This window comes from Pelodiscus sinensis, chromosome 3 (genome assembly GCF_049634645.1).
Source record: "Pelodiscus sinensis isolate JC-2024 chromosome 3, ASM4963464v1, whole genome shotgun sequence".
Classification (NCBI taxonomy): domain Eukaryota; kingdom Metazoa; phylum Chordata; order Testudines; family Trionychidae; genus Pelodiscus; species Pelodiscus sinensis.
In genome coordinates this window covers 97521016-97546514 of record NC_134713.1, presented here as the reverse complement: position 1 = coordinate 97546514, position 25499 = coordinate 97521016, and the positions used below count along the sequence as shown (strand labels likewise).

Here is a 25499-nt window from a genome sequence, read left to right as displayed (position 1 = left end):
TGCAATCTGAGAACTGCTGCTGGGTTGAATTTTTTTTTTTCCATAAAATAATAGTTGGATCAAAGTGGTGTGTTGTAGGAGAGAGTTATCAAATGGTACAAAAAAGTGGCCTTCTGTAAAGGGGAAAATGTCCGTGGCCTGGTTCTGAAAGATGTTTCACCAGCCAAAAATGTACAATGTTCATTAATGCAGGGCAAGCAAATCTTGGCATGTTCTTTCCTATAGTAGTTTCAGGTAGATATATTCATCTATGTGATTTTTTTTTTTAATAGGCGAAATCTACCTGGAGATAGACAAAAAGCTTTAGAAATTATGATGCCATTGGTACAACATGAAAGTCAGGTAGCTTCAGATATGTACTGCCTAGTGGGACGAATTTACAAAGATCTGTTTTTGGATTCTGGCTTTACAAACATAGAAAGCCGAGACAATGGGATAATCTGGTAAGTGTTCTTGCTCTTTGTGTCTGCTTGGATTAAAAAAAATCCAATGTACTTAACGTTTCATTTTTTACCAAACAAAGAAGCTATTAAAGCACTAGCCTCAGTTGTTTACATCTAGCCGGTGAGGCCCATCGTTGACCAGGCAACATCATTTTGTGCAGATTACACCTATAGGAAAATTCAAGAAATTAAATATGTGTAATAGAATTTTCTATTAATGTGCTTGCAAAAGGGAAGTAAAAGAGCAGATTTAAATTTGTAGGATTTCAACTTCAAACATTATTCATTTTATTGAACAGTTACCATACATAGTAAACTTGAATCAGAAACTCATAAAACTTCCATTACTCTTGCCACAACTAATTCGAATTATTTTGTGATATGTAACAGTGAACATTTTCTTTGCACACAATGACAATTGAATGGGGCGACTCGATTTAAATTTTGTTAGCAATATTTTTATGAACTCTAATCATAATAGTCATAACTTTTTTCCAATGAAAAACAAAAATAATTATTTAAACCTTTGGATTCCAGTATATTCCAGTGTAAAAAGTAGTACATTCACTAATTTAAGTGGCAGGATTGTTTATGCAAAATTTGGTATCGTAGGTAATCGCGAAGTCTTACTTTATTTTGCACAAACAAATCCACCAACAAACGAACTCTTCAAAGTATATAATAGATTCTAAAATGACAACGTTAAAACTCTTATTTTTATCACATGAGCTTAGGGGTGAGCAATCCCTCGGCCAAAAATTCCATTTCCAGGAACTTCTTATAACATTCTTTGACTCTGAGTAGCTTCAAATAGCCCTTATTTTAGGAATTGTCCCTCCCTCTTCCCTCAACATGCATCGTAGTGTTGTTTTTGCTGCCCGTGGTATATCTATCTTATCTATAAATAGAAGACTTCAGTTTTCAGGACTTTTATGCCAACTCCTACCACAAGTACTAATTGCAATTTTAAAAAAAGTAGCTGCTGTGCTCCTGTGATCTGAATGAGGTCTTCCGTTGTGTTGTCTCTTTCTGTTCTTTAGGTAGTAGATCAGGCCTGGGCAAAATATGGCCTGTCAAATCACCGGATGTGGCCCGCGGAGCCAGTGGGGAGCCCCAGGCAGCCCCCCCTGCTTGCCCTGCAGCCCCATGTGCTGCTCAGAAACACTGCTGCGGGGCGCTTTCTCTTTGAGTCCAGAGGGGTGGGGTGAAGATTCAGATGCTGCTCCCGCCCCCAGCATAATCCCATTGGCTGGTTTCTGGATAGACACTGGCCAATAGGAGCTGCCTGTTTGAATAATGGGCAGCCACAAAGCACAACCCTCCTGTTCACTTGCTCAAGCACATGGCCTAGCAGGCAGAAACTTTTTATACTCTGCAAGTCTTTAACTTAGGGTTGCCAGATACCTTCACAAAAAATCCCGAACATGGCAGGGAAAAAATTGGTTGGGGGTGCGGGGGGGGGGGGGGGGGAGTTTGATGAACCTTTAAATTCACGCGCTCACTGTCCCACCGGCTTTTTGTTCAAGGAAAAAAAGAAAATACCAGACATTTTACACCTGCCAACCCTACTTTAGCTCTGCAGGCAGGCAGGTAAGTCTCCTGGTGAGAACCTGCCTCTGGCACCTCAGCCCCTCCCTTCCTTAACCGTCTGCCCCACGCTCCTGCCCCGCTACTCCACATACACTTATATAACCCCAGTCTCCTGCTTGAGATCACAATCTCCTCCTACCCTAGGTCACATCCCAAAACCCTTCACCCCAGTTCCCTGTCCTTTGTCACCACTTCCTCCTTCACTCAAACTCCCTCCCAGACCCCATTGTCTGTCCTGCACCCATTCCTTTACCCCAAACTCCCTTCTGCACCCAACCTCCATCCCAGATCCCACACCTCCTCCATTAATACCATGGAAGAGTGCAGCCCTTGACCACTTTCCAAAATCTTGGGAGTGGCACCCCATCAAAAATTATTTCCCACCCCCGTATTAGATGGTAGGTAGGTGCACTGGTCTAGACAGACACTTTGCACAGATTAATTTATATTTCCTTTGTCTGTGTGCTTATATTCTGTTTATTTGTATGGGTGTCTCTGCGTTTTAAACAGATACACAGCAACTCTCAAATTTAGGCATATGTAGACAGTGCTGTGTAGAAGAGATTAAATACCATTTAGAAGTCCAGAATTGAAGTTTCCAACAGGCTTCTGTAAATTTGGAACAACAACAAAAGTTTTGTTCCCTTTTTGATAATTATTTCATCAGTGTTTTATTTCTCTTTTCCTGACTGTTGCATGATGAAGGTAGCGCAAAAGATCAGTAGAGAAATAAGGATTCCAAATGTCAAAGCAGCTGTACCACTAAGTAAAATGGAAGAGAAAGGCCTGAGTGTGAAAAGCTTTATGCAAACCCAGCTATTCATTCTATATTATATGACATTGGGACTAGTGGGAGGATTTCTTGTTTGCATTTTGCTCAGACTGAACGTTTTGCGAGCATATATTTCCTTCCTCATTTTATTCAGCCTCACAGTGCAAGAAAAAAAAAGAAGAGGTCAGATCAAAGTACAAGACAAATTAAGTCTTCATCAGTCGTCTTGACTTTCAGGGGCTATTTGCTGTTCTCATTAGCGCTCTAGGCTGCTCTCTGTAGATTAAGCGGCAAGTTCAGCAAGCAGAATTCAACAGCTTGTGCATTTTTAAATACAAGCCTTAAAATTGGAGGAGGGTTTCAGGAGGAGAGGGGGAGGAGAGTATGTGTGAGAGAGAGAAATGGAAGGAGGATATGCAAATTTTGGACTTCTAAAAGTAACCAGGAAGCATGAGAGGAGAACAGTGTAATATTTTTACTTGCATGAATGGTTCTAATTGTGTAAACAGAAGCAAAGTACTACAGTGCCTAAAAGTATAATCATCTCCTTCTTAGATTGCATTATTTAGAAAATAAACTTTTGTATTTGTTTTTTCTAGGTTCAAGAAGGCATTTGAGTCAGAGCCAACCCTGCAATCAGGAATTAATTATGCAGTACTCCTGCTGGCAGCTGGACACCAGTTTGATACTTCTTTTGAGCTACGGAAAGTTGGTAATTACAGCTTGCTGATTCACAAGCAAATCAAATCCATGATCTCTCTTTCTCCCTTCCCCACTATTATAGGGAATCATAGAATACTAGAAATAGAAGGGACTCAATTTAGCTTGTGGTCCATTATGACCCCTAGATCCCAGTACGCCTTCCTAGACAATCACTTCCCATTCTGTATATGTGAAACTGATTGTTCCTTCTTAAGTGGAGTACTTTGCATTTGTTCTTATTAAACTTCATCCTATATACCTCAGACCATTTCTCCAGTTTGTCATTTTGAATTATGACTTTATCCTCCAAAGCAGTTACCAATCTGGGAGGGATTGCATCATCTGCAAACTTAATAATCGTACTCTCTACATCAATTTCTAAATCATTGATGAAGATATTGAACAAAACCGGTCCCAAAATAGACTGCTGTGGAACCCCACTTGTTATGCCCTTCAAGCAGGATTGTGAATCGTTAATAACTACTCTCTGAGGCTACGTCTACACTGTACGTTTTTTGCGGGAGATGAAATGCAAATGAAATGCTGATTTGCCTATCTTGTGCTCTTATTTGCAAATCTTCTTCCGATCCTTTTTGTAGAAGAGGTTTTTGTGATAAAAAGACCTGTGTTGGTGGGTCCATTTGTCGGGAAAAAAAACCCTTCTGCGCAAGAGCCTGTAAACCTCATTTTTTGAGGAATAAGGACGCTTGTGCAAAAGGGTTTTTTTTCCAACAAATGGCCTCATCTATACAGGGCTTTTCATCGCAAAAACCTCTTCTGCAAAAAGGATCGGAAGAAGATATACAAATGGAAGCACAAGATATGCAAATGATTTTGCATTTCCTCTTCTGCAAAAAACACACGGTGTAGATGTAGCCTGAGAACATTTATCCAGCCAGTTATGCACCCACCTTATAGAAGCTCCATGTAGGTTGTATTTCCCTAGTGTATTAATAAGAGGGTCACGTGAGACCTTATCAAATGCTTTACTAAAGTCTAGGTATACCACATCTACCGCTTCTCCCTTATCCACAAGACTTGTTATTCTGTCAAAGAAAGCTATCAGTTTGGTTTGACATGATTTGTTCTTTACAGATCCATGCTGGCTTACCTGTCACCTTATTTTTTTCCAGTTGTTTGCAGATTAATTCCTTGATTACTTGCTCCATTATCTTCCCTGGCACGGAAGTTAAGCTGACTAGTCTGTAGTTTCCTGGGTGGTTCTTATTTTCCTTTTTATAGATGGGCACTATACTTGCCCTTTTCCAGTCTTCTGGAATCTCTCCTGACTTCCCTGACTTTTCAAAGATGATTGCTTAGGGCTCAGATTCCTCCTCTATCCGCTCCTTAAGTATTCTAGGATGCATTTCATCAGGCTCTGCTGACTTGAAGAGGTTTAACTCTTCTACATAATTGTTAACTTGTTCTTTTTTTATTTTAACTTCTAAACCTACCCCATTTCCACTAGCATTCATTGTGTTAGGCATTCCTTCATCATCAGACTTCTTGATGAAGACCAAAACAAAGAAGTCATTAAGAACCTCTGCCATTTCCAAGTTTCCTGTTGTTGTTTCTCCCTCTTCACTGAGCAATGGGCCTACCCTATCCTAGGTCTTCCTCTTGCTTCTAATATATGTGTAGAATGTTTTCTTGTTTCCCTTTATGTCCCTATCTAGATTGAGCCCACTGTGTGTCTTTGCCTTTCTAATCTTGCCCCTGCATACTTGCATTGTTTGCTTATTATTTATCATTTGTAATTTGACCTAGTTTCCACTTTTTATACTTCTCCTTTTTTATTTTTAGATCACGGAAGATCTCCTGATTAAGCCAAAGGGTCTCTTACCATATTTTCTATCTTTACTACGCAGTAGAATAGTTTGCTTTTGGACCCTTAATAAAGTCCCTTTGAAAAACTGCCAACTCTCTTCAGTTGTTTTTCCTCTTAGTCTTGCTTCCCATGGGACCTTACCTGTGATCTCTCTGAATTGACTAAAATCTGCCTTCCTGAAATCCATTGTCTCTGTTTTGCTGTTCTCGCTTCTACCATTTCTTAGAATCATGAACACTATGATTTCATGATTACTTTCACCCAAGCTGTCTTCCACTTCAACATTTTCAACAGTTCCTCATTATTTGTTAAAATCAAATCTAGAACAGCTTCCCCCCCCAGTAGCTTTCTCAGCCTTCTGCACTTATTGGATAATCTATGCCCTGCTGTGTTAGTTTCTCAACATACTTCAAGAAACTATGGATAGTCTGGATAGTTGAAGTCCCCCATCACCACCAAAACCTGTGCCTTGGATGATTTTGTGAGTTTGAAAAAAGCCTCATCCACCTCTTCTGCCTGGGTAGGTGGTCTGTAGTAGACCCCTAGCATGACATCGCCCTTATTTTTTTACCCCTTTTAAACTCTAACTCAGACTCTCAACAAGTCCGTCTCCTACGTCCATCTCCATCTCAGTCCAAGTGTATACATTTTTCATATATAAGGCAACACCTCCTCCCTTTTTCCCCTACCTAGCCTTCCTGAGCAACTGTATCCTTCTATACCAGTATTCCAAACATGTATATTATTCCACCAAGTCTCTGTGATACCAACGATGTCCTAGTTGTTTGTTTATTAGCACGTCAAGTTCTTCCTGCTTATTTCCCATACTCCTTGCATTTGTATACAGGTATCTAAGATATTGATTTGATTTTGCCCTCCGATTCTGCCTTGTCCCTCCTTTATCTCTGCTGTTCTAGCCCATGCTCCCTCCTGTTTCTGACCCATCTCCCAGGTCTCCACGTTTTTCACTTACCTGTGAACTTTGGTCACCTGTCCCCGTCGAACCTAGTTTAAAGCCCTCCTCGCTAGGTTAGCCAGTCTGTATCCAAATACGAGCTTCCACTTCCTTGAAAGGTGGATGACATCCCTGCTTAGCCGCCCTTTTTGGAACAGCATCCCGTGGTCAAGGAAACCAAATCCCTCCTGGCAACACCATCTTCGCAGCCAGGCATTCACCTCCAGTATGCACCTGTCTCTGCCTGGGCTCCTACCTTTGACAGGAAGGACTGAAAAGAATACCACCTGCACTTAAAACTCCTTCACCCATACACCCAGAGCCCTGTAGTCACTCTTGATCTGCCAGACCAGAGAATCCCGTTCAGAGAGTTCCAACCTGAATAATGTACTGCCTCAGAGAAACATCACATTTCACTTCTGAAATATCCAAGTTATCACAGTTTAATTATGTAGTAATAAGTGTAGGCAGAGAACAGTAAATCATAACAGTAGGAGGCCACTTGTGATCCGCTTTCAGCTTTTTACTATAATAACTTCTACGCCCCCTGCCATTAGAGTGAAATCCAGCATCAGTGGGAGTTATTCTATTGATTTCAGTGGGCTTTGGAGCAGATCAATAGAAATAATGTAAATTCAAGTGATGAACATCATTCTGGAAGAGAGTCCAGCATCTCAGGAAGCCACTGAATCTATTTAGTTTGGAACCTTGAAGGAGATCCTTTTTTTCCCCTTTTCTGTGCTGCGGAAACAGTCCATTCTTTGATGCCTGGAACCCATGTGGAGCTAATATAGGGCCTTTTTAGATACTCCATACAAGAAAAGTCCCATTTTAATCTGCTTTCTTGCACAATGAATACTGAACTAGGTCCACAGGATGAAATAAAAAATGTTATGTTGTAAGCTCTTCGGGATGGGGGGCCCACTAGGAGCTTTCGTCCCCTCCCACCTCCTGGTCCCCAGCTCACCCCAGGCTCCCTGCAGTGCTTCTGCCTTTGAAATGTAGCAAGAGCCAGCAGGGCTCTTGCTACAATTCAACGGTATAGGTGCTATTATCGACTAATTGAATAGTTGATACAAACTACATCGACTATTCAATTAGTTGATTAATCTAAATTTAACATCCTTACTCTCAGACAGGAGAGCCCCACTTACCCCGTCTGGTGGCAGGCAGGGTAGCGAGCCCCTGCCCAGTTTGCCACTCCTTTGATGGCATGGCTGTCCCCAGTGGACACTCTGCAGTATAGATCTCCCCTGCATTCCAAATTTAGTTGTCGTAGCTCATACCATTTAGGAGGCAATCTTGAACAGACTCACAGACAGACAGTTGCACATTTCTAAAATATATAGATAGACTAACAGGAGGTAAAATCCAATGATAACAATGCAATTTGTAGGTTTGATGTGAGTTAACAGGTCCAGGTAAACTGAAGGCTCTCCCACAATCTCTAGTCTTTGGAGAAGGGACCACATCAGTATTAATGGATGTCTTTTCTTGGGGTGGGCCTCACTGCCAAACAAAAGATGCTTACTGCAGGAAGAACCCCCACGTCACCCTGCATAGGACCTTGTCTATAAAGGTAATTTGGGGCTTCAAACTTGAGGCTTGTAACTAAAAAAAACCCCATGATAGGTGCAGTTTTAAAAGTTACATTATATGTTTTAAGGCCCCAAATTTACCTTTACAGATTAGGTCCATGCAGGGATGTAGACAATCCAGCTATGGCCTTATCCCTACAGTGACATCCTGATGTTCCTATTCTGAGGGATCTATGGAAAGGTGGGGTGGGGGAGAGGTACCTTTAATACTTATGATGCTTTGAAGGGTTTAAAAACAATATGGTAAGTATAATTTCCATCTGAGTAATCACCATGGAAAGTCTAAATTGCTTTAAATAAAGCTCCACTGTAATGATTCCTTTGTTTTACAGATAGTCTCTTATCAGGGTGCTGCATTATTTTTTAGTAATTGTCCATCAGTGTTCAAAGGAGCTTGGCTTCTGTGAGAGTGTTTGGGGATAGGAGAGGTATGTGTGTGAGGGGGGGAGTAGTTTGTTGTACTGCTTTTCTGTTAATGCCTTTCATGCCTGTCCCAAAGTAGAAATCCATATGATGTTTAGCACTCTATTTTCTTCATGTATATGTTTTCCTTGACATACATACAGTAGTGAAAAAGTTACAGATCAGTTAATTGTTAACCCCTGTGCAGGCCAGCAAAAACACCCTAACCGTTAAATTGTATTCTTGTCACTCCAGGGGTAAAGATCAGCAGCCTGCTTGGTAAAAAAGGGAATTTGGAGAAGCTGCAGAGTTATTGGGAAGTTGGATTTTTCTTGGGAGCCAGTGTTCTGGCCAACGACCATCTAAGAGTGATACAGGCTTCGGAAAAGCTATTTAAGCTAAAGGCTCCGGGATGGTAAGGGAATGTGTGAGAGATGATATTTTGAACACCTCCATTTGTCAATAAAGCTGTTAATTTAATGAAATTGTCACACACCGGCTTCCATTTCAGTGGTTTTGACTTTTAAGCACATTTCATACTTACTGCTCTTAATAATTTTTTTAAAAAAACCTCAGAAATACCCGAGTTATCTTTTCCTCTAGTGAAAGCTGCTTGCGCACATCAACAAGGGTATGTAGCCTTTAAAAAATTGATGAATGTGCTGCTCAAGAATAAATGTTCAGAGAATTGAAGTCTTATTGCTAGATGAGAGAAATATATATGCAATGCAAATTAAATCAAGGAATTTCAAGAGTTGAGACAGCTGCAAGATCTAACAATGCTTCCAACTCCCTGAAGAGACTTCTTCCTTCAGCTGACTTCCTCTCCTCAACTTCCTTAATGGCTAATTTCTAGAATTGTTCAGGGTGTCAGAACAATAAGCTTGTATTGAAATTTATCTCAGAGAAATCCTTTCTGTGATTACTAACACATTTAGTTAGGCTGTGTCTTTCCCCTATGCAAGTGGACAGAGTGAGTTAAGGTTCATCTTTTCATCTTCCTCCCCTTTATGGCCTTGTTCAGAGGCTAGACATATTATGACCTGTCAGCTCAGAGAGCACAATGACTGCGTAGGGCTAGCACACTGCTAATTCAAGAGTGATGAATGAGTGGAGTTACACAACATACTCTAATCCCCATCATACCAGCCAGCATAGCTGCCCAGGTGCAGGGAGAAGCAGGTACTTCCTGCTTCTCAAGGGTATTAGTGTAGCAATTTTGGTACACCGTCACATCATCTCAGCATGGGACTGTCCCTCAAAGGGCCCCTCGTATTTCCCTTATGTTTCATTATCAGAAGAATAAAAACTGCCTTACAGAAAACCAAATAATACCTAAACTGTGGTGACATTTTCTTTAAGGCCATCCAGCAGGTGGCCCGTCTTCCTTGGCTATGCATATTCTGTTGCTGTAGTGCTTGTAACACAGCTTTGGGTGGGAGTTTTGGGAGAAGGGTAAAAATGGTAGATACAGATCATTTGTGGATATGCAACCAGCAATGGTATAATCATAAAATTACATGTATATGTTTTCCGTTTATTGGTGGAAGAAATCAATATATGTCAGGCTCAATAAGTATGTGTTACGAAGCAAAATACAAAAAGAGAGAGACATAGACTACAGTTAGAAGAGACAGTCTGTATTCCAGCACAGCTGTTGTCTATTCCATAATGTTGTTGAAAGGCTGCTTGGAAATGTCAATGTTAATGTGAAGGCCCTGAATCCAGAAGCATCACATTTTAAACACCTGCACTAAATAATCAGTCAGTGCAGATGCCATGTAGAGGGCACAATGACATAGAAGGTTAATGCAATGAAAATTTACCACTGTTTCAGTTGGAAGTGAGTCGCAGCTGAAATGAGTTTGATGTGGGTTCAGCTTAGTCAGTGGACGGGAGATTTAGCTCTATCACAGTTCAGGATAACTGACATGCTTAGGATAGGATGGCCCTGAATTGAGGAATGCTTCAGGTTAATTATGTCATTGACATAGATATCTGGTTCTAAAACAAGGAATCTATTAATTAAAAGCAATCCTAGAGAATCAGACTCTGACTGACTGTCTTGGTATTGTGCTGTTGAATTTTTAAAGTCTGATTAGAGATACAAAAATGATTATTTGCAAACGCTATTAAATTTACTGTCTGTATGTGCTTTGCTGATTGTAGGTACCTCAAGTCTATCGTAGAAACTATTCTGATATATCAACATTTTAAGAAATTGAACCCAGAACACCATGTTGCTAAACAGGAACTTGTGAATTTCTGGATGGACTTCCTAGTTGAAACCACAAAGACAGATGTGTCTGTAGTTAGATTTCCCGTAAGTGTGTGTTTTATTAACTATCTCTCTTAACTTTTAATTGTATTCATTTCCTTTTCTTCACATGGCATGGCTAATAAAAATATCTCTTGTTCAGAGTTTGGCAGGCAATAAACCATGCTCCCAGAAGAAATATATTTAATCAGCATAGTGCAGTGGTTTTACTTTATTATATTTTGTGACAATGGGTTGCATGGCCCCAGGGAAACAGCCAGGGAAAAGCCAAGCTAGAATTTTATAATTTAGGCTATGTATAATATTCCAATCTGTGTCAAATGACAAATTAATTGGATTACTCCTTGAGGAAAATAGATTTTTCTTCCTCTGTCATATCAGTTGTTAGCAACACATTATTAAACTTTGCATATCTGTCTAACAATCTCTTTTATTTAATTATGTCCATTTGTACACTGTTTTAGGGACCATAAATTAGCCTAGACAGCCAATATCATACTGTTTATAATATTAGACAGGACTCCACACTACATTACATGCATTCAGATCGCTCCTAGAAAAATAATAATGAACCCTGCTAGTAAAATGTTGCCCACTTGCTTTATGCTGAAAGGCTACTTTATGCCGAGCTAGAGGATATATGCAATACAAAGATCCAAGATCTTTCACTACCACTGTTTTCTGCATGCTACAGATGAAGGAAAATTGTATGTTAGACACTTTGATGTGCAAACTACCTGGTTGCTTTCGGAAAACGCTGCTTTTTTATTATTTCTAAATGGCAACCGTTGTTGTCACCCAAATGTCCAAGAAGTGCAAATTGGCTGTTTTATACAACTCTGCAGACTGCTAGAGATTGAACATGATGTGTAGGTGGTACAGTCAATCCAGGGAAAACTACACTTGGCAGTGCTCAAGAACACTGCTCTAGACAGTAGGTAGCAACAATGCGAGGCTCTGCAGGGAATCTTGTTCTGTCTTTTTTTCTGCAAAAAAGGGTTGTGACATGACTGGGTTTGGAGGAATTTAAAGCAAGAAAATAAATATGCAGATTACTCTGGGCTTCATAAGGGATACCCATGGGAAACCACATCCTTTTCTTCTTCTTACTTATCACATGACATAATGGAACTCTGAAAATAGGATCTGCTTTCCAGAACTGTCTCAGCAAAACACTAATTTTCTTTAAAAACTTAAAATTGAGATGATCCGGTCAGTAACACAATGCAGCCAAAGGTGATGTGCTGTGCCCATACTGGTTCATGGGACTATCCTACAGTTACCCATCACATGCTTCTTCTTGCTTACAGTCTGAAAAATGTACATGAACAAGTAAAACAGATTATGCATTGCATACTCTGGAGAAAGGGCAACAAAAGAGGAGAAAGGAAAAGGCACTATGGAAATGTTTGTCAAAGCTTTACAAATAATTCATAGTGTTAAAAAAATGAAACTCATTTGTAACTACTTCTCGGTAACAATCTTCAGTACAGATTGCCAATAGAGACTGGATCTAGGATCTTCAGGACCAAGGCATTGGCCTTTACTAATTGACACACAAACTGGCAGCTTCAGCAAGCTGTTATCCACTGACAGGACACTGGAGGAAGACATGACACACTTTATAAGAATGTTACCCATATGTAGAAAAATACAGATACTAACATTCTGCTACATGTATTTATTTACAATTGTAAGGGACAATTCCAAGATGCTGAAGGCCAGATTTTTATAGGTATTCAAGTGCCTAAAGGCAAATAGGTGCCTAGTGGGATTTTCAAAGCACCTGAGCGATTCTTCTCACTATAGCCAACTGATTTGTGGGGTTCAGGCCTAGTGGTTGAAATGACAGTTCAGCCTGGTGTTTAGAGTTGGGTACAGGGTGGGCAATCCAAGGTGAGTTGAAGGTCAGCTCCAGAGTACCAGAAGTCGAATGCCAAAACTGGAGGGTAAACCAGGGGCAGAGGCCAGAGGTGAAATTAGGATCAGAACTTGAGAGAGAGAAGCCAAATGTGAGAGCTGGAGGGTCAATCAGATTCATAACCCAAATCCAGGGAATCAAAGGCAGAATGTCAGAAGCTGTACGGAACAGGGGCTGCAGCAGGCTGTGGGGTAGAGCAGCCACTGATGTGCTGTGGGAGCCAGGCTTATAAATAGGGCTGCTAAAGCATCAGCCAGTCAGCAGTTGTGCTGCTCTGTCCACTCCACCTGGGCTCATTCATTGTCTAGTAGCCCTTAGTCTGGGAGCAGGCCAAGAGGTGGTCCGGCCCCTCCAGGCAGCTGACAGTTGTAGAAAGTCACCAACTACTATTGAAACCTAGTGTGGATCTTGAATCATTGGGAATTTCCAATAATTTCTAGTTGGGTGGGTTTACATTTTTTTACACAACTAAGAGAATTCTCGATGGTCTCCAAGTCTTGGACAGGAGAGGGTAATCCGACCCTGACTTCGTGTAGCCCTGCCCCAGAGCTCGATGCTGAACTGAAGGACGTTGCCTTTATTCCTGCTTCTCCAGTCTAGTCATACAGAGCCCTGTGATATCACTTTGCTTCAGATACAGTTTACAAATGCTGGAAATCAATATGTTCTTTGTTTATTTACAAAAGTAGCATAAAAATTCTTCCTAAAAAGTGAAGTATAGAAATCACTTGCAAAAAATACAACACACTAAAAATGCGGATTTTACAGTGTGCGGGGAGGAGGTATGGAGGCAAGTGTTTTAGGTACAAGAGTTAATTTGTGCTGTTCTCTAACTTGACTTTTTTCTATCTTGACATGTTTTACTTGTTTTGGGGGAAACATTTTACAGTAGAAATTTAAAATGAATAGAAATGTAGTTACCTTTTCTCCAATTAAATGCAAACATTTGCAGACTGAACTAGAAAGCTTTACATGCAGTAAATATAGACTTAAAGGCTTTGAGGCTTTGATAAATCAGATTTAAGTGTAGAAAGACAATAATATCAGTCTTTACCACAGGTCTGAAAATGCATATCTGTGCCTTTTCCTTTAAAGGCATAAAGTAAGATGGATTGGGTCCTACCAAATCCATTGTCCATTTTGGTCAATTTCATGGTTATGGGATTTAACCATGGTTTCATATATTTGAATCTGAAATTTCATGGTGTTGCAGCTGTACGGGTCCTGACCCGATTCTGAAAACTTCAGAGCAGAAGTAAGGGTGGCATGATATGGTGTTGCCACCCTTAATTCTTTGCTGCTGTTGGCAGGGTACTGCCTTCAGAGCTGGGTATTAGGCCTACAGCCGCTGTTCTCTGGTGACAGGTCAGAAGTATGGGAGCAATACCATGACTCCCTCTACAATACCCTTGTGACCTGACCCCACAGCCCTCTTTTGGGTTGTAACTCCCATTTTGAGATGCATTGGTCTCCTACATGAAATCTGTATCGTAAAAGGTAAATGTACACACAATGCCTGATTTCATGGGGGGGGAGACCAGATTTCTTGACAGGTGATGAATTTTTCATGGCCATAAATTTGGTAGGGCCCTAAAGACATACACCATCAGCTACTTTTGGCTAAGTATTTTTGATGTAGTACAGAACAATAGCATATGAGGTGGTTAGGTTAGATCACATCTTGCTGCATTGAATTCTGTCTATTGGGGTATGTCTACACTACCACCCTAGTTCGAACTAGGGTGGTTAATGTAGGCAACCGAAGTTGCAAATGAAGCCCGGGATTTAAATATCCCGGGCTTCATTTGCATCTTGCCGGGCGCCGCCATTTTTAAAGCCCCGGTAGTTCGGACTCCGTGCCCACGGCTACAGGCGGCATGGAGTACGTAGTTCGAATTAGGCTTTCTAATTCGAACTACCATTACTCCTCATGGAACCATATTACAGAGGTTGCTCAACACTTGGCAGGAGGAAATTGAAGGTACTCAGAACCCTGTTGAAAAAAGAGTATTGTGTAATCACATATATAATGAGAAAGGTGTGTTATAGAAAATATAAATTTCAACTTGAATTTCAGACCTTAGGCTAGTAAGATCATTTTACTTTTTATCTTTTTCCCCTTGTGATTTCTAATGTGCTAGGACTTTAGGTATGTTTTCAATTGATCACAATGCTTTTAAAATGTCATAAACATTGAATGGCTTTTAATTTTCTTCCCAAGGTTTTAATATTAGAACCAACAAAAATTTACCAGCCTTCATATCTGTCCATCAATAGTGAGGCAGAGGAGAAGACCATATCTATCTGGCATGTCCTACCCGATGACAAGGTAAACCATTGCATTTGCTTTAGAATGAGAAATGTAAAATAATGATTATACCTTATGGTCTCTGACTCATGTAAGTGACATAAATCCTGAAACTAAAGACTTCTTACAATTGACTACACAAAATAATATATGACTAATCTATGAAATATATACAACATTATGAAAATATTTTCATAAAGAAAGCATATGGAATGAGTGTGTTCAGGGAGATGTGGAATGAGAAAAGTATTACAGATGGTGTCTCAGCACCCAAGAACCAGAACAGTAATTATTTCTTTTTCTGATTAATGTTTTCTTCAGTTGCAGTGGGATAGAGTAGCAGAGAATCAGTCTGTCAATTGCTTTTTATGCTTAACAGTAGAAATGCTCCTTTTTCACTATTTTCCATTCTGCTCCATCTACTTTGAACAGTGTATGTGGAAAACAATGAGCAATACCATTTGGATATTTTCTTGAGGAAAACGGACTTTGGGGAAAAACATAAGTAATGGTTTTAATGGGACACTCAGAAGACAAATTGAAATACAAGCTAAACTGTGTCCAGATCAATGAATTCCTGTTTATATGTGGTCAGCTTTGATCAGCATCATTCATGATTGCCTCACCCTATCAAACAAATGTGCATACATTGCCTTAGCTACTGGAAACCAAAATATATTTGCCACACTTTGTAAATAATGCCATATGTTGGTATTGCAGAGTAAACTTTGATATAAAATATCTGCTGTGGGAGAATGCTCTGGGCTGTTTCATATATGGAATTATCTCTCAACCCATAAATGCATAATTCTTAATAATTCACTCCCAGACACACTGTGATTTATCTCTCATATCATAAATATAAAGCATGATTAGTACACTAATCTCCTCAAATCTCCTCTAATGTATTACTAACTGAACATGCGTCATTCATTATTGGACCACATTTCTTCATAGACATTTGGTCAACATTCCTTAATTTTCTAGATATCTTTTTAACTTTTATGAATCTCAGATTCTTTCTCCTCCTGTACTCTGTTTGAATATTAATTCATGTCATTGTAGGTCAAAATATGGACTCCTTACTCCCATCAATGAGCACTTAGATTCACTGCAGTCAGTGGAACTTCCTGTAAATATTTCTAGACAAAAATTTAGGATAAGTGAAGGCTGAGAGTATGCATCAGTAACTTAAAGATAAATAACATTGCAAGGATGTTATAATTGTCTCATGACTAAGCATTGCAAACTCGGGAAATTCAGAATGAGGGCTGTACTTAAAATAAATTCAGTCATGTTAGGAATGGAAATGTAGTTAGGGTGCACAAACACCCTTAACTCTAATCTGTAGTGACATCATGCAGTAAGATTATGATTAAGGCGCAGTGCTTAGTGTTTGATCACAATGAAATTAAACTGATTTTAAAAGGTTTTTCCCCTTTATGTTATTGAGGTCATTTGAGATAAGAAAACTAACACGTGCTCTATTTCTTAAAGGACCCAGGCTTTAATTAATTTTTAACTCATGAGTTAATAGATTTACTGGTAAGTTCTCAGAAAATTCATTCTGTACTGAAAGAATAAGCATGTAAGTTTAAGAAGTGCATGGTTTATTTTTATGCACAAGCAGTTTAATATTTACTTTAAATGTGAAATGCAACTCAGCATCTCAATTTATGACTGGTTACTCCATAACCAGAAAGGACAATCTCACCCAGTATAAATAAATCGCCTTCTTCCTTTTCCAAAGCCATTTTCCAGTGAGTGTTTTCAACTTAATTTGATTTTAATTAAATGATGAATCTTGTGAAATGTAAACAAATTAATGGGAAAGTTTTTATGTCAGGTGGTAAATCTGCTTTGTTTCCACTATAAGCACACTATATATATATATATATATATATAGGGCCCTGCCAAATTCACAACCATGCAAAAGGCATCACAGAAGATGAAATCTGCTGTCCTCTCATGAAATATGCCCTTTGAGTTCTTTGAGTTCTTTTACCTTATACCATACAGATTTCACAGGAGAGACCCTTATTTCTCTACTGCCTTCAGAGCTGCGCAACTGAAGAGTGGTTGTAATGTTGGCTGGGTGCCCCACTCTGAAGGTAGTGCCCTGCCAACAGCAGCACAGAAGTAAGAGTGGCAGTACCATATTCATGTCACCCTTACCTCTGTATTTCTGCTTTCAGAGCTGGGTGGCCAGAGAATGGTGTCTGCTGAGTAAGGCCTAGATGTGCAGGCAGCAGCACAGAAGTAATGGTGGCAATCCATACCATGCCACCCTTCTGTGCATCCTGTAGGCAGTAGCTCTGTCTTCAGAGCTGGATTCCTGGCCTGCACACTCCAGCAGCCCAGCTCTGATGGCAATGCTGCTGCCAGCAGCTGCGTAGAAGTAAGGGTATCAGTACCACAAGCCCCATACAATCTTGCGACCCCGCCCAACAACTTCTGTTTGTCAGGACCCTACACTCACACCACCATCAAATTCCAGATTTAAATAGCTTAAATTTACTATTTTAAAAATCGTATGACTGAAATTTACCAAAATGTACCGTGAATTTGATAGGGCCTGACACATATATCTTTTCCTGTTGTTCTCTGAATGGAGCAGTTTGGTTTTTCCACGAGGAGTAACGGTAGTTCGGAATAGGAAGCCTAGTCCGAACTACCTAGTCTGTGCCACGTGTAGCCGCGCGGCACGGAGTCCGCACTAGAGGACATTTAAAAATGGTGGTGCCCGGCAAGATGCAAATGAAGCCCGGGAAATTCAAATCCCGGGCTTCATTTGCAACTCCGGTTGCCTACATTACCACCGTAGTTCGAACTAGGGTGGTAGTGTAGACATACCCTTAGTGCTTGAGTCCTGTTTGTCAGTATGAAATGCAGTAGCCAAGCTGCCTCGGTTTCATGTTGGGTTCTGAATCTATTTTGTGGTTTTTTGATAATTGAAGAACAGATGCTGGACTTGGATGGCATCCTGATCTATTTAGTCAGGTTGTTTACAAATTGGCAGAATCATTCACAGCATAGCTTTTCTATAATTTTTCAGCCTGAGAAAATGATGTGGTAAGTGAAGGCGGTTGTTTGCATCTGTGAGAGATTACTCTTCTGTAAATTTAAAGTTATAAAACGTGACTTGGGATTCTCTTGCATTTTTAACCTTTTCACCCTTCCTGAATATTTATTTTGGAGTGTTCATGGGTAAAAATGGGGTGAGGACCCATAGCTGGAAGGCATTCCAGGAGAACTGAGAGGTGGATGTGGGGAAGGGAGGGGTGACTGAGGTTTCTCTCCACTATTGCTGGGAGATAGAGAAAGTAGAGGGTAAGTACCCTCTTTCCTCATATAGGAGATATGTGGCAAGAATCCCCATCCTTTTGCTTTGTTCCCTCCTGTAGGCAAAGGAAATGTCATATTGGTTCTTTAGCAACTAGCAGGGGAGGGATGCAATATTAAACTACAAACACTTGCTTAAAAAACTAGAACAATGTAAGATTAGCATGGCCCACATTCACTGGATTAAATCAGGTCAACTAATAAGTCTCAAAATGTGAAAGGGGGATCATCACTGAATGGATGTGTTTCTGGTGGAGTTCTCTTGGTCCTATACTGTTGAACACTTTTATTAATGACTTGGAAACGATATGTAAAATCACCAATGATAACATTTTTATATGACACAGACCGAGGGAGTGGCAAATAATGAAAAGGAGAGGTCACAAGTACAGAGTTATCTGGATCTCACAGTAAGATGAGCTCCAACAAAAATATGTGTTTTAATAAGGCCAAATGTAAATGTATACTTCTAGGAGCAAAGAATGTAGGCTACCTACCTTACATGCATCTACATGGGGAACTAATATTTTATAATGGGTTCTTCAGTCTAGTATATAACACAATCCAATGGCTGGAAGTTGAAGGCAGACAAATTCAGATGGGAAATTAGGTGGATATTTTTAATAGGGAGAGTAACTAACCATTGGAAGGATTTATCAAGAGTTATGATGGACTCTCCATCACTGAGCATTTCTAAATCCACTTCAGATCTTTATCTAAAAGATCGGTTCCAGGAATTTTTGGGGGAAAGTTCTATGGTTTTTGTTACACAGGAGGTCAGACAGGTGGTCCTTTCTGGCCTAAAATCTATGAGCTATGTCAATTGTGTAGCTTAAGTCAAAATACAGTACAGGCAGTCCCCGACTTACGCGGATCCGACTTATGTCGGATCCGCACTTACGAACGGGGCTTTTCTCGCCCCGGAGCTCACAGGCGGCGGGTCGCCACCCGTGTCCTCCGGGGCGAGAAAAGCTTCACCCGGTCTCCCTGGTCTGCTGGGGGGGTCCAGCAAAGCCGCTGGACCCCCCCAGCAGACCAGGGACACCCGAGCAAAGCCGCCACCTGGGCGGCTTTGCTTGTTTGCCCGGGAGCAAAGCCGGCCAGGCGGCGGCTTTGCTCCCGGGCAAACGAGCAAAGTCGCCCTGGTGGCGGCTTTGCTCGGGTGTCCCTGGTCTGCTGGGGGGGGTCCAGCGGCTTTGCTGGACCCCCCCCCAGCAGACCAGGGGAACAGGAGCAAAGCCGCAGAACAGGCCCGTAGCGGGACAGCCCAAGCGCGCCCGGGCTGTCCCGCTGCGGGCGTGCTCCAAGGCTTTGCTCCCCATCTCCCTGCAGACAAGGGAAACGGAGAGCAAAGCCGCGGAGCACCCCCATCTCCCTAGTCTGCTGGGGGATGGGTGCAGCTAGTGCCCCCCCCAGCAGACCAGGATTTTCTTGCCTACCTCTGGGATAGAGCAGCTGGGGGCTGCCAGGTTGGTCCCGCAGTGCTGCTCCAGACCAACCGGGCAGCACCCCAGCTGCTCTGCCCCAGGCGTCCTGATTCAGCCGCTGCTGGTCAGTTTCAGCAGTGGCTGAATCAGGACGCCTGGGGCAGAGCAGCTGGGGTGCTGCTGGGTTGCTCCAGTAGCGCGGAGGAGCCACGCTACTGGAGCAACCCAGCAGCACCCCAGCTGCTCTGCCCCAGGCGTCCCCAAGTCAGCCGCTGCTGAAACTGATCAGCGGCTGACTACAGGAAGCCCGAGGCAGAGTTGCTCTGCCCCGGGCTTCCTGGAATCAGCCGCTGATCAGTTTCAGCAGCAGCTGACTTGGGGATGCCTGGGTTTCTTAAGTTGAATCTGTATGTAAGTCAGAACTGGCGTCCAGATTCAGCCGCGGTTGAAACTGATCAGTTTCAGGAGCGGCTGACGCCAGTTCCGACTTACATACAGATTCAACTTAAGAACAAACCTACAGTCCCTATCTTGTACATAACCCGGGGACTGCCTGTAAAACTCTATTGATCCGGCATCTGATGGTCCAGCACTCCTGATCGTCTGGCACCATCAGGAACCCGGAAGTGCTCCGAGCAGCTGGGCCATTGGAGCTGCTGTGCCCCGGCTTCCCCGATTCAGCCGCTGCTGAATCTGACCAGCGGCTGAATCGGGGAAGCCGGGGGCAGAGCAGCTAGGGTGCTGCCGGGTAGGTCCTGTAGCGCTGCCCCTCGGCACTGCGGGACCAACCCTGCAGCACCCCAGCTGTCCCTGATTTAGCTGCTGCTGGGAAACTGACCAGTGGCTGACTCCGGGAAGCCCGAGGCAGAGCTGCTCTGCTCCGGGCTTCCCGGAGTTAGCCGCTGGTCAGTTTCAGTTTCACTGGTCAGTGCTGCCAGGTTGGTCCAGTAGCGCTGAGGAGCGATGCTGCTGGACCAACCTGGCAGCACCCCAGCTGCTCTGCCTCCGGCGTCCCCAACAGCAGCTGAGGTGCTGCCGGGTTGATCTCGCAGCGCCAAGGGGCGGCACTACTGGACCAACCCGGCAGCACCCCAGCAGCTCTGCCGCAGGCTTCCCAATTCAGCTGCTGCTGAAACTGACCAGCAGCGGCTGAATAGGGGACACCTGGGGCAGAGCCGGACTATCGGAAGGGGGGGCTATGAGGGGTCTGGGGTGGCATCCCCCCACATCACCCTAGACCCCTCATAGCCCCCCCTTCCAATAGTCTGGCATATCTGATAATCTGGCACCCCCTGGGTCCTAAAGGTGCCGGATTATCGGAAGTTTACTGTAGCTTATTTCAGCTTTTGGTGCTGTCTATACAGCAGGAAGTCCAGGGTAGAGCACTCTTCCTCTGACTTTCCTTACAGAAAGTCAGAGTAATAAATCCTCCAGCTCAACATTATTTTGATATTATCGAAATAACTGCTTGGAGTGTAGACATGCACTATGTTATTTTGGAATAACATGAGTTATTCCAAAATAACGCTGCTGTGTAGACATGCCCTATGAATGGGTAGTCAGCCAGAGGGCAGGGGATCTTGAGCAGAAGGTTAATCTCAACAAAGTTTTCAGATAGCTCTTAAGAGTTCAAAGCCTTAGAATTCAACTAAGAATCTCTAAGTTACTTTAGCTCTATTCTGCAGTGTGAGCTGAGCCTGTGTTTAGGAGCAATTTTGTAGCACAACTGGCATATCAACCAAGGCTGACCATATTTGAACATCCCCCTTCCTCATTATTCATATAAAACATTGCCTTGTCAAATCATTCACTACCTTTCTGTGGTACTGAGAGACTTCCACTCCTTCTAATTTAAGTATTCCTTTTTAGCCATTAAACTAGATCTGAGCAGAAAAGCTTTGGAGATTTATATTCATGTCATAAACTGGCAAAATAATCTATTATGGGAAATTTTTACAAACATTTATATAGAACTATGGCAATGTGATAGGCAATCAATGTGTTTCCATTCAATATGAGGACATTGCCACATTATTCATGGCTAGTTCGTATTTGCTACTTTACAACTGCAGGTTACTTTTAAATGTTTTTTTTTTAATTATTTGAGGTTTGACGTAGATCTAAAGAAAGAATTATTTGTATTTGGTACATTATATTATGGTATTTTATACACTTAAATCTCTTTAATATGGCAACCCTGGGAAACAGGGTATGCCAGATTAAAGATTTTGCTGGGCCAGAGAGGGTGCTGTGGGCTCTGGTCATGAGAGTGTTGGGGTGGGCTGCTTACCTGGCACCTTAAGCTCCCCTCTGCTCCCAGGCACTGCCTCCCTCTGCTACGGAAGCAGTGGGGAAAAGTCTCAGAGGAAACACCCTGCCATTCTGCCTGCAGTGAGGGAGGGGGGCAGCAGTGCATATTGCTGCTTCCTCTTCTGCATGGTGTATGTTCCTGGATTAGGGACACCGGAGTACAGAGGCTCAAGTGTGTTAACATAACCACCCATAATAACATGTGAACAGAAAAGCAAGAAAAATTAAGAAGACAGAGAGGAGGGGAAAACTGATGTGGCAATCCTTGAAGAAAGATGTCATAGATTATCAAGAATCTGTGGACTCATTTACTATGTACTGTACAAAATGCAGCAACTCTGGCAATGTGTCTTTCTGCTTTATTTCTTGCTATTCTTGACAGATATCATAAGCTATTCAATTTCATGTCTTGTCTTTGAGAATTCACTTGGTTGTGACTCTGGCACCAAGGCTTCATTTAAATCTTGTGTCTCAGCAAGAAAAGTTTCTTGGCTTCATTGTGCTAGTTACTGAATTCCTCTCAGAGCAGTATTTCTATTTGGCAAAGATTGTTCAAAGATGTTGCTGGCATTACGTTTAAGATGCCACGAAGAATAATTGCTGCAGTGTAAAATGCTAACATTTTGAGTAACATGCCTTAATCTTTCAGGCTCTTCAGTTACAGGGTAAAAGATAATGGCATGTTGGATCTTTTTATGTTAAGGGGAACTTTTATTATTAAATGTTTCTGTATACTTTTTGTGTGTGTTACAGAAAGGTATTCATGAGTGGAACTTCAGTGCTGCTTCTATCAGGGGAGTAAGGTAAGCTTCCTTTATTTCATGATCACATTGTGCTAGGTTCTCTATCTCTCTCTCTATTTAAAAAAAAATTCCTTGGGACAAAAGAGTGACATCATCATATTGCTCTGTGTCCCCCCTGCCTCCTCCTCTCTCCCTCTCCTTTCCCCAGAGCTTGGGAGCTGGGGCTGCTGCACTGTGGCCTCATCCCCCCCCCTTCCCAGCGGTGGGTGGGAAAGAGCTGGGGCTGGTGTGTGGGGGGAAATGGGGTAGAGCTGAGGCTGGTGTGGCTTCAGATCTACCTGCTGGCCGGGGTTACTTAGACCATTAAGATGTATCATTTCTTTGTTGTGATTTTTAAAATTAATTGTTCCATGCATTATTTAAAAAAGATTGAGTTACTGATATTTACAACTAAAACATGAAATACATACGGTCAGAACAAAAAACAAGGTAAACTCTATTGCCCTAGAAAAGTAAAGGCCTGGTTCTCATTTGCCCTACAAACTCTTTGGCTAACTTTATATCTTAGCTTCCCCATGATCCTGGCTTGCCCTCCTTTTTCTTCAGCATTCTTCCTTAAATGGGGATAGGGAAATGACAGGCACAGAAACTAGCTCTGCCACTTCCACTACCTTTACTTCAGCAAGGCATTCCCGTTTACATGTGGGATTCTCCATTGGCCATTCTTGTCCAGATTCTGTCCCCTCTGTATCTCTGAGGTACTGCAGAATCAGGCCAAAGTGTACTCACCTACATAAAGTTAAATATATGCAGAATTATTTGCAGGATCCAGGTTTTATTGTATACGTGTTAATATCTAAGAAAGTATCACTGAACTGCTTTAGATCACTTCCTTATTTTTGTCTTATTTTCTTCCTGTGCTTATACATACCATGGCAATATCTGACATTCCATTTTAGTATTTAAGTGTATTTCTTAAATCAAATTATCCAACCAGTTCGCTATACTAAAAAGATACAAAATTGCCTTATGTCTTGAATACGTTCCTACACAGATGGGCCGTTTTGACCTTCCAGCATCCAAAAAATCTTTTGGCTATAAACAGACACGATGAATCAGTTTAATTTAGACCGAAAATGACAAGAATATATGTGGTTCAGTCTGGTTTCAGTTTTTGTTACAATATGTTTTTGAGCGTTTTTGCCAAATGGTGATGGCTGGTTATTTTTAGCCTTACTAAAACATGTTTTAGAGTGTGTCTAGACTACAGAGTTTTGTTGACAAAAGTGGGCTTTTGTCGACAAAACTATACCTGCGTCTACACTACCACCAACAGTAAGTCAACAGAACGCGGCAGTTTTGTCGACGGAGGTAAACCTCATTCTACAAGGAATAACGTCTTTTTTCGACAGAGGTATGTCGAAAAAAAGCACTATTGCATCCACACTGTGCTTTTTCAAAAGAGAGCGTCTAGACTCTGTCAAAAAAATGTCTTGTTTTGTCGACAGAACTGGCTGTAGTCTAGATGCTCTTTTTCGACAGAGGCTTTGTCAATAGTATCTGTCGACAAAGCCTTAGTGTTTACTAATTTTGTCTATATGGCTCCAGTATTATTGCTATCATTTAAACCGAATCTGTTTATTTGGTCAGATATTCAAGAAAATCTGGAGAATTTTAAGTTGCCTCATTAGAGGCAAGGTCCATTTCTTCCATGGCCCTGACAAAGCTCAGACAGTCTTGGATTGCTTGGCTGAGAGGCAGTTGGGGAAAATTGATATTTATGTAATTATAGAACTAAATAAATGTATAGGTACTCCTATATAAACACATATTTTACATCAGTATAGCTGTATATAATCTGCATAGGTGTTGGAAGTAGGAGTGCAGTGAGTGTAGAAGCATCCCATGGCTTGAAGTGGTTTCCATCACATACCAGGTACATAGTTTGGTTCAATGGCTTTTAGCCTTCCCCACTATACAAATTGCTCCAGTACCTATGATCATTGGATTATCTCCCTGGCTTGTTAGATTAGAAGCTCTTTGAGTCAGGGGCTATGTTTGGGATGCAGCTAGTGCTCCTGGACTTTGCTCCTCATCCCAACTTCTTTTGTCTCTTTTGGCTATTTCACTCTAGAACTAAAATACCTCACAGCTCTCTAGGAAAAGGAGATTACCAGCACTACTAGAGAAGGGTCTCGAAGGGCCAGAGCTTGCCAATTTAAAAGGTCACATCATTTTTCTGTATAGATCTCAGTAACTATTTATTGGTGTTACATAATCAGCACTTCAGCAGGAGTTCTGAGGAACTGCCCAGTACTGAAGCATGACTAATGTTTCTGGTAAGCATGTAGGGAAATGACTGAGATTCTTGCTTTGTGTGTTCCACAGCAGTCACCATAATTACCTCTTGTTCTTATGAGTAATAGAGTTCATCCCTTAACAGTTCAGACAGGATAAAAAAAGATTTACACAACTTTATAAATATAGTGCTGAATCACACACTGTACCTTTAGTAATTGGTTTTGTCTGAGCATAAACTCAGTTAGTAGGTTGTGCACTAATAAATTGTTTAGCCAATATCATGCATCCTAGTGTGCGTGCATGCATGCATGCATGCGCGCACACACACGCACACACACACACGCACACACACACACACATTGCTGAACTGGGTCAGAAAGTACATTAGGTCCCTTAGAAAAGAGATTAACCTCTCCATGCACTTGGATTGGTTCAATAAAAGACATTACCTCACCCCTCTTGTCTCTCTAGGTATGCTATGCCAGTTATCCAAATAAGCGCTATCCTATCTGTTGTTCCAGACTGAGGTCAATGTAAGCTGTAAGAACAAGTACAATCCAATAAAATAAATGCTAAACA

At 41.7% G+C, this 25499-nt stretch overlaps 1 protein-coding gene across 3 annotated transcripts in view; it reads left to right on the top strand.

Annotated features, from left to right (window-relative positions):
- MAP3K5 (mitogen-activated protein kinase kinase kinase 5) overlaps positions 1 to 25499 on the top strand; it is a 160749-nt gene that overhangs the window by 89030 nt on the left and 46220 nt on the right. For all 3 annotated transcript variants that reach the window (XM_075924257.1, XM_014580354.3, XM_075924258.1), the window contains exons 7-12: positions 273 to 443; positions 3405 to 3517; positions 8546 to 8705; positions 10460 to 10613; positions 14711 to 14818; positions 22630 to 22679. In XM_075924257.1, the coding sequence (XP_075780372.1) occupies positions 273 to 443; positions 3405 to 3517; positions 8546 to 8705; positions 10460 to 10613; positions 14711 to 14818; positions 22630 to 22679 (756 nt within the window). The remainder of the gene's footprint in view (positions 1 to 272; positions 444 to 3404; positions 3518 to 8545; positions 8706 to 10459; positions 10614 to 14710; positions 14819 to 22629; positions 22680 to 25499) is intronic.